General features: G+C 35.0%; 1 protein-coding gene across 11 annotated transcripts in view; it reads right to left on the bottom strand.

Annotated features, from left to right (window-relative positions):
* trol (terribly reduced optic lobes) overlaps nucleotides 1–13333 on the bottom strand; it is a 67535-nt gene extending 54202 nt beyond the window's left edge. For 7 of the 11 annotated variants that reach the window (XM_065223070.1, XM_065223081.1, XM_065223072.1 and 4 more), the window contains exons 1-8: nucleotides 13187–13333; nucleotides 12976–13061; nucleotides 12509–12649; nucleotides 8717–8856; nucleotides 8540–8654; nucleotides 1459–1563; nucleotides 1281–1391; nucleotides 988–1101 (exon numbers count right to left, since the gene is read on the bottom strand). In XM_065223070.1, coding sequence (XP_065079142.1) covers nucleotides 988–1101; nucleotides 1281–1391; nucleotides 1459–1563; nucleotides 8540–8654; nucleotides 8717–8856; nucleotides 12509–12649; nucleotides 12976–13012 — 763 coding nt within the window. In that variant the 5' untranslated portion in view covers nucleotides 13013–13061; nucleotides 13187–13333. The remainder of the gene's footprint in view (nucleotides 1–987; nucleotides 1102–1280; nucleotides 1392–1458; nucleotides 1564–8539; nucleotides 8655–8716; nucleotides 8857–12508; nucleotides 12650–12975; nucleotides 13062–13186) is intronic. The other 4 variants (XM_065223073.1, XM_065223079.1, XM_065223080.1 and 1 more) reach the window with 2 other exon arrangements.
* Nucleotides 13334–13438: the final 105 nt, after the last annotated feature.

Genomic DNA, 13438 nt, shown 5'->3' with positions numbered 1-13438 from the left:
TCTTAACTTATTTTAAATTTTTGTTAAAAATTACTAAAATAAATTACCCTGTATATTTTTTCTCTACAATAATGTCACAGACTTAATATCGTAATGCTGCAGTATATTGAAAAATGTCTAAGTCGCCATTTTGATAAAAGTTGCGTGATCCAAAAAGGCCGAATTTGAGCAAAAATGTGAATGCTAATAACAAACAATTATGCAAAGTTTCATACAAATCGGAGAAGGTCAGGTCATTTGGCTGTTTGGTTGTTTGGCCTGGAATTACTCAATTGGTTCATTTCACTGGAATTGGAACAAATCCAATCTGCGAAATGAGAAAAATGACTCATGATTTCATGTTATGAAAATTCATGATTTCATGAGCTATTTTTGCGTAACGCAGCTAAGATTCCTGAAATCATGAAATTAAACCCATACCTTGACCACTAGACTATCAGTACTTGTATAAGATGGAAGGCAAAAGGTGAATTTCCATCATGAAATCACGAATCATTGTTATGATTTCATGGGATGGCAAGTTTTTTCATTTCATGATTTTTTAATTCGGATTTGTTCCCGTGTACGGATTCTGCCAGTTTTGAATGAACAACCAGTTCCCAAGATTTCAGACATGTAGTATTTGTTATTTTGGAAAGTTAAACATACTAATGATGCAATATTACTCATGTCTGGTATTGTACACATATTTTTAAGGCTCCTAATAGCATGGTGTACTAAATGGCTCGCCCATACTTCATTCTAAAAATTGGCGTAACATGCAGCCCGATAAAAGATTTTCTTGTGACTGTTATTTGAAAGTTATTCACAAATTTCAGTTATAAAATGATTTTAAAATCAGGGATTGGGTGAAATATGGTCCTAATATATTTTTTAATATCGGTCGATTGATGAAAGAAAATTTGATGTGCTTGAAATGCAATCCAGATGTAATTTTAAAATCATTGGTTTGTTTTTTATTTTCTTGTTTTAGTTCTGTAAACTTACAGCAATTCCGTTCGTCACTATTGTCTAAACAATCATATTGCCGATCACATCGTTGCCGTTTGTGGATACAACTACCGTCATCACAAGTCCACTCATGATCCCTGCATTTGGGTGCTTTATATGGTTTATGTATTACCGTTTACAGAGCAAATCGATGAAATTGAGACCAGATGAATAAATGAAATATGTAAAAGAATTGAACAGAAATGAAAGTGATGGTAAACAAAATGCAGTGCATCTTGTTCAAACGATTTTGATCATGAGCAGAAGATAACCCAAATCAATATACTTACTGCAGCCATGCTCATCAGATCCATCTGCACAATCCACTCGCAAGTCACATCGCCGGGAATCTGGAATGCACTCTCCGGTGTTGCAGCGGAATTCACCCCTCGAACAGGTACCTACGTATTAGGAAAGAGTACCATTAGATCACCATTCGATTACAATTAAAAACTATATAGAACCTACAATTCTTCTCGTCGGATTGATCCCGGCAGTCTGGGTGTTTGTTGCATACTAAATAATCTGGAATACACTGTCCATCGCCACAGGTGTGCTCATTTTGACGGCATGCTAAATTACGTTGGATGAAAATATTGTAAAGTATGTTAACATTTGTCTTCCGAACTATTGATGAATGAGAGAATTGATGAAAGGAAGATTGATACAAAGCAATTTTATATATTAAGCAATCATGCATTCCAACTCAGTGCTAGATGATAATTAAACCTAAGGAATGGATCAATTAATATTGGGGGAATAATGCAGTCATCTCTCAACACTAACATGTACACCTAAATCAAACGCTTCCAAATTGTTTGTTAAATTAGGAACACTATACAATCAGTCCAGACCTGGTGTAGCCACCTTATAGATTCTTGCATTGTAATATTTCAGTCACTGACTGTCATTAGATAAAAAAATCACAGATGAGACTTTTCGTCCTATTCACGTTAACGAAAATTTAGATTGTTTTAGAAATAAACTAAATAGCTTTATAAACTCTATGGAAAAGATTGAAACACCCCTCTAAATTAACTAGTAATCGCAAGTTTTTGATAATCTTTTTCATTAAATTGCTAAATGTACTACAAACCAGTGCTGATAAAAATCATTTCTACTACACTCAATTTAGCTGAAAATTCATAACATTCTCTTGATCAAGGCAACCTCTGAGTCATCATTCGTTTTTCTTCATTCGTGACTGGATGTTCATTATCGCCTCTGTTTTGTCAATATTAATATTCGTTTTCATCTTGGTGGGGATGATCAAAGGCAAAATGATTATTTTCATTTTACACAAATATAGCGCTAAAGAACGTGTCGGTTGGTTTTTACACACAGATCGATGGAAAATTATTGCCTCATGCTGAATTGATAATAATATCAAGGTTAATATCATATTCAAAATAATCATTTTGTCCAAACAGAATTTGGTTGTTTTGCCTTTGAAAATCGTTTCTGATTTAGACAATTTTGGGTTGGATAATCAAGCACTGGTGAATATCAACAAATATTCGTTGATGTATAATGAACTCATTTGTTCATTTCGCTCGTGCGTAACAGCGAAAATTTTCAAAACAATGGCAATTCATCTACACTGGGTTGAAGTGCTACTCTTAGCGTGTGATGGTAAGTGATAAAAACAGACACTGCTACAAACGGTGAAGCTTTTGGTTTTAAATGCTTTTTAACAAACGCGGTAGGTTGACATATTAGTTTTATATGTAATAATTGTATTCAATACATTTAAATATTGTGTACCCTAGTTCTTTCATGTTTGTTCTTGAACCTACGCATTGCAGTTCAATGCACTATGGTCCAGAAGCCGTATTTAGGTGGAATACGTTATTATTGCCTAAATCATTAGTTTTAGGTATATAGTTTCTTCGGGAATGTTTTTTAATTTATTTTTGCTAATGTTTGGTGAAAAAAATATGCAGGTCATCTTTGTTTATCTAATTTATTTCACTTTCGAAAAGGGCGTATTTTTTATTGAAATTTATTCATAAATTACCAACAAAAAGTGATAGCCCCTTAGTTGCTTAAGGAAAAATGTGCGCTATATAATTTTGAAAAAGTATCTAGAACGTAATGTTTACGATAAATTAATGTAAAAACCTTACTTTTGAAAAACCGATTTTTTAAGGTTCACCCTACATTACACGTTAGAAACATGTATAAATGTTACTAAAAATGAGTTGTTCAACAATTCGGTCATAAGTGGTGATATAAGGACCGTAGAGCGAGCCTATTTGCTTGCTGAGTAGAATATCATGAGTTTAATCTCAGGCAGCTTCACATTCAAGATTTATTAGTCACTTTATTTGGTAATATGAACACGTCACTTTTATTCATGTCAACACAATCCGTTCCTTGATTGGTCTGCACTGAGACGTGGCTAACGCTGGTATTGCCTAATATAAAATTTGAGATCTGCAGTTTTTACACGCTGAGGATGTATGTTAGTCCCAAACATCAGCTGTTGGTTCTCTGTGGTCTAACAATAACGGAGTAGCAACAGTGGGCGGTCAATCATGTTTTTGCTCATGCTCATGCTCTACGGAGTATTCTTCCGGGAATCAAAGCTTACTGTTCTTAAATCATGAAATTCATCAATTTTGCATCGTTTGTCTTCATATAATTTTGACTTAGGAATAGAATCAGTAGGCTGCGGAGTTTTGACTCCTTCAGAAGAGTTGTTAATTTTATCAAGATAAACAACTTTGCCTAAGTCGTCAAGTCTTCAAAGCGCCATTTCAATGCATTACAAAAAGTTGTAGAAAAAAAATTACATGCTCCACTAAAATGATGAAATCTCAAAAACATCAAAATACAACTCTCTCAAATTTGATATTTTGTTTATCAAGTATTGCTTAATTTTTGCTGAAAATGTCAGGTTGCGATTTTTTGCGCTTTGTGAGATATTAAAGTTCAAAAATTGTTGTTTTTTTCGGTTTTTAAACAATATCTTTAAAATTTGAAGCTTAAACCAATATGTTTCTTGACAAAAGTTATTTATTTAATGCATTTGCATAAGAGAAAAATATAACATTATATGGTTGTAAGCAAAAAACGAAACAGAAGAAAAAAACATATTTTCGACATTTTTTTCTTTAACTCCATATAACTCGGAACCAGTAGGCTGTAGAAATTTTACACCATCAAAAGAGTTGTTTATTTTGTCAAGGTAAACAGCTTTGCCCAGGACATGAAGTCTCCAAAATGTCAGAGAAAGAAGTTAGATTGTGGCGCCATTTTTGCGGAAGAGTTTTGAACTATTTGTGTATGTCAATTGATGGTACTTATTATGATGAGAAACTTTACCGAAGACACCAGTCGTGGAAATGCTTAGTTTCGGAGTTATACATTTTGCTCCATTTTGTGTGCATTGCGATGGAATATTCAGAAAATGTGTGTATAGGGTAGAGAACTACTTCGGCCTAATCGCCCATTTTGAGCCTATCGAGCAGAAAACTTCAAATAAATCCATGATTTCAGAGCTAACAAGTCAATTATGCGTTTGGTATGATATTTTAGTTAATAAGCTACCGAACGAAGTCAATGAGAACGCGTGGTATGAAGGTTTGCACCCATTATTACCAAAAACAAAAGAAGCGCTCCGACCGAATCAATTTTTATCTTCATCCGATAGGCCGAAGTGAATTCATTGGCGTTTCAATTGCGTTTCAATGCGTTAGGCCGAGTTTAAAATCCGTAGGCCGAGTTTGGCGTCAAGAAGCAGTGTTGGACTTTTGACAATATCTCAACGATTGGTTTCTCGTTTTCAAATCTTACGGTACGCACGGAAAGGTAATAAATTTGGAAGTCATCAGTAATAATAACATTCAGTTAATTAAGATTAAGAACTAGATTAAGAAAGACTAAGTGCGGGTTATGCTTAATAGGCCGGATATGGGGTAGTTAACCCTACTGATGTTTTCATCAATTTTGGACACTACTTCGAAGCAGTAGAGGTTCAAACAATGTTTTATGTAGAAAAAATCACTTTTAAGGAGTTTCCATAAAAAAAAAAAAAAACATCTCGCATCATGCAGTATTGCACATATAATTCATGTTTCTGCATGCTTCTGCAATTTTTATTTGAATGTTTTGAAGAAAACACACTTAACTACTTCTATTCCTATAGTAAAAATGCTTGATGCGTCAGAAATAGATTAGCTTAAATATCTCAGAATTGTTTAAATTTTCTTAATTTTGGATGTTCTAAAGGTTCTATGAAGTTTTATATGCATGTTTTTTTTTGGAACTAGTGTATACCGGTGTCGAATATACAACCAATAATTTGGCTTGGATCAAAATTCCTGAATTCAAGCACACATTTGAATGATTGTGGCGGAAGAAAATAGGGTAGAGCACTACTTCGTCGTAATCGCCCATTTCCATTCTATAGATCAGAAAAGATCAATAATATCAATGATTTCACCATGCACAAATCAATAATAGGTTTGTTCCGATGCGTTCGTTCATTACCTACAACATAAATCATGTTAGACCGCATTGCATGAATACCCAAGCAACATTGCAAGTTTTATCGAGGTTTTAAAGCATGCTACAAGTCTAAATCATGGTCTACAGAACCCTCATAAAACCAAAATTGTTACTTGGGTATCTACGCTCAGTGTTCTCAAAACAAAAGAAGCGCTCTAAGCGAATACCCTTTTTCTACGTTTATCCGTAGGACTAAATCTAATGGCGTTTCAATGCGTTAGAACGGAATTGAAACTCGTAGAACGAATTTAGAATCAAGAAGCAGTATTAGATTTTAAACAATATCTCAACAATGTGTGACTCTTTATCAAATCCAACGGTACATATGGAAAGGTGAATAAATTTAGAAGTAATTTTAGATATAAATATTCAATTTTTTTTGTTTAAACTCGTTCAGAAAAGAGAGGTAAAGCGCGGATTGTGTTTAGTAGGATGAAAATTAGATCAAAAACCATAATTAGGGCTTACAGATAGAAAGAAATAAACAAATAAAGAATTAATTAGATATAAATTCTCTGATTCACAGGACAAGATCGTAAGGGTATTCGGGGTAAGACGGACTCCTGATTGTTTGAAAACTCCTTAAAAGTGATTTTTTCTACATAAAACATTGTTTGAACCTCTACTGCTTCGAAGTAGTGTCCAAAATTGATGAAAACATCAGTAGGGTTAACTACCCCATATCCGGCCTATTAAGCATAACCCGCACTTAGTCTTTCTTAATCTAGTTCTTAATCTTAATTAACGGAATGTTATTATTACTGATGACTTCCAAATTTATTACCTTTCCGTGCGTACCGTAAGATTTGAAAACGAGAAACCAATCGTTGAGATATTGTCAAAAGTCCAACACTGCTTCTTGACGCCAAACTCGGCCTACGGATTTTAAACTCGGCCTAACGCATTGAAACGCCAATGAATTCACTTCGGCCTATCGGATGAAGATAAAAATTGATTCGGTCGGAGCGCTTCTTTTGTTTTTGAGAATAATGGGTGCAAACCTTCATACCACGCGTTCTCATTGACTTCGTTCGGTAGCTTATTAACTAAAATATCATATCAAACGCATAATTGACTTGTTAGCTCTTAAATCATGGATTTATTTGAAGTTTTCTGCTCGATAGGCTCAAAATGGGCGATTAGGCCGAAGTAGTTCCATTGAATAATCTGGTTTTGGTCACACCCTCTCTTAATTACCGATATTTAATGCATTCCACAAGATTCTATTTGTCATTTGACAGCTCAAATGTAAAAATATAAACAAAAACAAAAAAAAATCCTCTAGCGGTAATGTGCAGTAAATTTTGGTGTACAATTCCTAAGGTTGTAAAGCACCAAAACAGAAAAATGCTTACAACATAGTCTACTTTCCTGTTCCTGGACTTGAGCAACACATAAACAAAACATAATTTTGGTTGCATCGCCAACTTGAAGCGAACCCTGACCGAACACCCTATCCGAACCTCCAATTCCGTAGCACTTATGAGGGTGTCGCTAAATCGGTGGCCTCTCGTTAAGTAAGTAATACATCAACATTTCCTTCCCTATCCCTAGTTATGGTAAAGATGGGCGTGACCGGGAAAAGTGACAGTCATGCTACTAAAATTCTTGTTTAGATTGGAATCAAAGTTAACTTCCCAACATTATTCCTGAAAGTAGTGTGTAGTAGTGAATTTCAAAATAGTCGTGAGTGTCGCTAGTATCCAATTTACTATATCATTACAACGCTAACGCTAACATTTTAGTTGATGTTAGAAATGATCGATCTCCACCCTAGGATCTCATTAGGTGCATACATAAAGTAGAGCTCTCGTTTATCGGATATACATGATTCTCACCACCATTATTGCTACTCTAAAACATAAACCTGTTTAACAGCAGGAATCATCAAACATTCAGATTAACTTTTTTGGTTTTGGTTTAAACAAAGTAAAAAAATAATGACACGAACAAGTAAATAAATATAATCTAGATAAAATTTCACGATAAATAGAAGCACATCTTCCGATAGCCACATTAAATATATTTCATGTATATTCTTAACATTCAGGAGACGAAATGACATTCACTTGAAAAATTAGTTTTAAATACGGTCGTTTTACGGACATGATTGACGGAAATTGTCCATACAATTTGTTTTACCACTTCACGTTTTCTCAGACTCACATATTGTAATTTATGTAATTAAATTAAATTTGATTTTCCATTTAGGGTAAGGCGGGGCAAGATGGGCCCTCTAAATAATTGATTTATTTATTTTCTGTTTGTCAACATCAACAGGTTCAATATAGCCCCAATGTTGATTGAAAAAAAAAAATAAATTGGGTTGCAATGGACCTGTGCGAAGTTCAAAATGTATCAAAGTGTTTGCAGCAGAGAAGCAAGTATGTACCGAGTTTATTTTTTAGGTCTCCGATACTGGAGATTATGGAATCTGGTTCTTGAGCACGCGAAGCAGAAGGATTCTGTCAATCTTGTCCTTAATCGCGTTTTAAATTTGGCTGTTCTTTTTTGAAAATACAGTGCCACTAAGTTAAATAAAGTAGTGCTCATACTTATCGGAACGGATTTGAAGTGAAGCATGCAACGGATATTTGATTTTTAGAAGAAGAAGAAGAATAGGAAGAAGATAACATCTAAACAACAGATAATGCAGAGTGAGTCACTATTAACCGAAACAGTTCTGTTCATCGGAGAAGTCTTTGCAGTCGTAATAGCTATCACACCTTAAAGCGGCATCTATGCAGTGGTGGCCATCTAGACAAGCGAATTCAGTTTCATTGCATGAACCTACAATACACGTAATGAGCATCATACGTAGAGAGAGGAGAAGTGAGTGTGAGATATCACGCATGAAATAGTGTGGTGCGTTTAGAACGAATTGTGTGTCATTTGTCAAATTTGAATTAGTAAATATCGATTGGTGTGATTTGATTGCAGCCGCATTGAAAGGTGTTTGAAAATCAATAGTGAAGAGTTATTGGTTAGTTCATTCGGTGAGATATTCAAGCATTCGATCTGAGATGGAAATACTTACGGCAGTTGTACTCATCCGATCCGTCACGACAGTTTCGAACTCCATCGCAGAGTTGGGATTGTTCGATACAGACACCATCCGGACATTCATGCTTGTTCGGGCAGCGCTGGGGTTGCTACAATATTTTTAAGTACGCATTAATGAAAACAGAACTACAGCTTTTGGTGTTACTCATACATCAACGTGTGGTGGATAATAAATATCACAATCCTCTTCGTCGCGACCGTCAGCACAGTCTCGACGTCTGTCACAGCGCCGATCTCCGTCAATACATGAGCCGTCAGAGCAGGTGAATTGATGAGTGGAGCATCGTGGACCTAAACGAAATATATTTTGAAATATAATGTTTATTGTTTTCACAGTCTTTCCTTTGATTGATACAGAACTAATTCAATTCCATTGCCATTATAAATGTGATTTAATGATGCTTTCGTATATTGTAAAATGAACTGCTTTTTTTGAATAATTGTTCACTGTTTTTGAAAAATTCTAAATTTATCTACCTAAACCCTACCTAGATAGTTTCCAAAAGCTGAACCCATAATATGAATATTTACATCCATTCCTCTTAAAAACAAAAGCAGCGCTCCTGGCGAAACCATTTTTTCTGCCTTCATCCGTGTAAATAATAGGGTAAATAAGGTAAATAAATTGTGATGTCACTAGGTCGAAAGCCGAATGGGTCATTTAGCCGAAATTTGTATAATTGGGCACTTTCGTCATTAAATATTTGCGTTGTTCCAACTTACGGATATACTTGATGGAGTTCAAATATGATCGTCACGATGACGGATTTTCATTATTATTTTATAATTACAAATTTCGGAAACTAAATCAATTTCACGCTTTGCAATTGCAACCGTTGCTCTACAGTATACGTTGGGATCCATTTTCATATGGTTAATGTTAGAACAGATATTTGTGCTCTTATTTTTTCTAAGTGAAGATGGGATTCATTAGAAATAAGGGCTTAACAGAATAAAAGAATCAGCAGTAATTAAAGATAGCAAAATTATGTTGAAATTGTTCTCTAAGTTTTCAAACACCATTGCTACAATAAAGCCCGCTCATGTTCAAGAAGGAAAAATCTGGGTCAGATGAAAATTATGAAATTCGAAAGATCTGCTCATTTTTGAAAGAAGGGTATTTCTGTTGTGAAGAACCAATGGGTAAAAATTTCTCATCTGAAAATGTTCCTATTTACGAGATCTCTCAAATATTTTCAAAGTCTTAGTACTTTGAGAAAATTCTATCTTCACATTTTTCTAAGGTTCACAATCTTCAAATTGGCAATCTTCATATTTGTAACAAAGTGTGATGCCTTAGATTGAGATAGTTAGAATTAATCAGAGAAAATGGTTCCCGAAGATTTAATTTTTTAAAGTGCGATTATGATATTTTTCAAAGATTCTAAGTCGTTGATTATTTTTTTTTTCAAATTCAAGATTTTAAAACGCATTTCATTGTTTCATGTATGTATGTCCCTTCTCAAACAGAGATCTTGAAACACTTTTGAGCTTCCAGAGTGTTGACAATTTTTCCAAGAAATACTCTAAGTTCCGTATTTCACTTTTATAAAAACCGGCCTAATGGTGTTTCGCTCAATGGCATTCGGCCTAATGACCCTATACCAAATACATTTAGAAGTAGATAGAAACATTAAATTTAACCCCGTTTGAAAAAGAGAGTGCGTTAGTGCGGTTAATGCTTAGTATGCCGGAAATTAAATCATAACCCTACACAAACTTTCTACTGAGGTTGAAATGTTTGTTTCATGGCGGTCATATGAGAAAACTGGAAATTGGCCAGTCTTTTTGGTATGCTGCCTTTGATTCAAAGCTGTATTGAAAGCCATTGTTTACGTTTGGCTGTCTCTCTTTCTTTTTATTGTTGGCCTGGGTTTGAAACAAAAACGTTTCACTACATCTTTAAACTAGGGACATTGAAGTATGCCTAGAACGCGATGACACGTGTTTGATTTTTATAATCATTTGGTTTAACCATTAAATGACAGTGTTATTAAAGTATTGCACTAGTGCTTGATTGTAAGTTTCTGCACATTATCTGTGAAATATTGACCATGCATTGATGCGAGGCTTGTCGTATGTGAAATTAACTTCAGAATGCGTTCTTAAAATTTTCTATAGGAGCTACGGTAAAGCCACAGTCAAATAGGCATAACACAATGAATGTTTTTCACTGTGAAACATCGTCGGTAAACACCTACTGGAATCTGTTGAGTACACCGGCACGGGTAGCACGCTTAACAGATGGCGGTAGTGTGTAAACGTCAAATGCAAGGAAATCGATTATGCGTGCTCCTGGCGGTGGAACTATCAACTAAGACAGTTTTTAATTGACCGTTAAATGCGTGTTCGATGCTGTTTTTCTGGGGTAAAGCTATCACCTTCTACCTCCCGAGTTCATGCTTTTTGCAATCATGAAAATTGATGAAGATATAGACTAATGCAACGAAAACGGACTAGTGATTGGAAATTCGAAACAAGAAACTGTAAGATTTTCAATTTCTTGGGTAGTACCCGAGTTTTTTTTCCGACTTATTGAGGGTTTGGAGAGCTTACCAAATCCCTTCTTGATGTCTGCTGCAGTAGTGTCAAAGCAGTAATCTACAGCGCAGCAGAAGATGCTACTGGGTTCGTGGAAAAAAAAAATCGACGACACGTTTGGTTCAACGAGGAGTATTAAGACTGTTTTAGGTAAGTAGAATGCAGAGCGGGCGATCAAAATATGGAGCAATACAAACAGAAGCGATGACAGCAAATTACTTTTCTAGTCAGTTCAAACTACCTGGAAGAGTCAGAGTGCGAAGAAATAGAACAGCTGTATCGTTCTTAAGAGATGCGTTACTTCCAAAAGAAACGCAACGCATTTCGCGAAGGCAAAAGGAGCCTGAAGAACCAAGACAGCAGGAGTAATAGTTTCATCAGTACGATGAACGAAGAAGGTTGCCAACTCCCGCGATAAGTGAAGTTAAGGGTGCTATCGCTCAAGAAACTGGAGACAAGCAGCCAAAAACCGAGTTAGTTATCGTGCAGCATTGGACAGCAGGTCAAATGTTGAAGGATATTTGACCATCGTTTGAAAGTTTTGCACGAAAATATACATTTTCAAAAAAAAAAATGCTTGTACGCTTCAGACCAAATTACATTTCTTGTAGTAACATTTACAGAGGATGTAAGAAATCACAACTATCTTTTGAGCATTTTTTTAGGATTTCCAGAAGCAGTTATAATTACATTCCTCCTTCAATTTTACTACTGCTCCTTAGGAAAAATTCAATAACATCGTAAGAAGTTCGTTGGAATTTTTCAACCCACTCTGCCCCATTGATAAACTTCGTAAGATAAAATGAAATACATACTCCCCTTTAGTAAGATCTGAATTAACATCGAATAATTAAGTCGATCGCTGAATTTATGTATGGGTCCAAATTAGCGTAATTTAGGTCGAGATTACATCCATTTCCCTATTGCATAACTTACCAAATTTAAAATTAAGATTTTCCAGTGATACTTATTGACAAGTTCTTAATGCATAAGGACTTGCAGCAAAAACAAAACGCTCTCCTGATGGCAACGAATGGTCAAAACAGATTTTTTAGAAGCAGATAAAAAATTACAGATTTGGCTTTCCAGCTTACATTATACACTGTAGGGGAATTAAATGGAATCCCTGACTCACCCCTATTGAGTATTCTACTTACATCTATATCTTTTATAACCTTTATTCTATTATTCGATTGAAGGCTTGTGCTTAACTAACCACAATCACTATATCGTTCGCAAGGATACCATTGAATTAGTTCTGATACACGAAAACATTACTGGAACAATTGCCGTGTTTTAATGTTATGTGATAAAGGCTTAAATATATTGCAGACCATGTTAAGCATTTTATAAACCGGAAGCATGATAAAAGACAAACACACGCAGTTCAAGAAATACTCACCGGGACAGTTGTTCTCGTCTGATCTGTCTGTACAATCGATGTGATCATCGCAGCGGAATTCGCTATTTATACAGAAGCCATTGTCACACTGCCACTGATCACGGCCACAAGTATCGCCTGTGCCGTTGGATGTATTTGGGTCTGAGTTGTGTATTTCATTTTTACGTCAGTGGTGTGGTGACAGTTAGTGCAGTTTAAAGGTTTCAAGCGAATTCAGCAAATCAGCATTTTTGTTTGGGAACGTTTTTGTTTATACAAACCAAATCGGAGGTTGGAGTTGTAAATTGATCGGAAAAAAAATCAGAAAGCAAAATTAGTGCAATAACACGCTAGGTCAGTGACAAATGTAACCAATTTTTGTTTTCAAATGTTGCATGAAGTGTTAAATATTTCAATAACATAGGTTAACACATTATTTATATATGTATTCAAACCTTACTATACTAATATACATTTTGTACACTTACTACAATCAAGCTCGTCACTGTTATCGTTACAGTCCATAGCTCCATCGCAACGTTTACTTAACGGAATGCATTCTCTACTCTTGCAACTACAATATACAAAGCAACGTGTATCAAAAAACGCGATTTAAAGTAAAAGAAAAATATATATTAGATTACGTTACCATTTGGGAGCTAGCGTATATACATCTAAAATATGTTACAAGTGACTTACTGGAATGCTCCATTGCATATAATACAGTTATTTTCATCAGATCCGTCTTCGCAATCTAGGGCGCCGTTACAATAAGCTTCCCTACCTAGACAAATACCATCGCATGCGAATTCGGTAGCACTACATTCATCTAAACGGGTTGACCAAAAATAAAATACGTTTGAATTAAACTACTGCGTTGCAATTTTTAGCTAACTATTGTGTATCATGCTTTATTAATATCGTATTTGTTTTATATTAAATTTAAAAGTT

This window comes from Ochlerotatus camptorhynchus, unplaced genomic scaffold (genome assembly GCF_037179485.1).
Source record: "Ochlerotatus camptorhynchus isolate MF236.1 unplaced genomic scaffold, CSIRO-AGI_Acam_v1.1 ptg000184l, whole genome shotgun sequence".
NCBI lineage: Eukaryota > Metazoa > Arthropoda > Insecta > Diptera > Culicidae > Ochlerotatus > Ochlerotatus camptorhynchus.
This window is presented reverse-complemented; position numbering and strand designations above follow the sequence as displayed.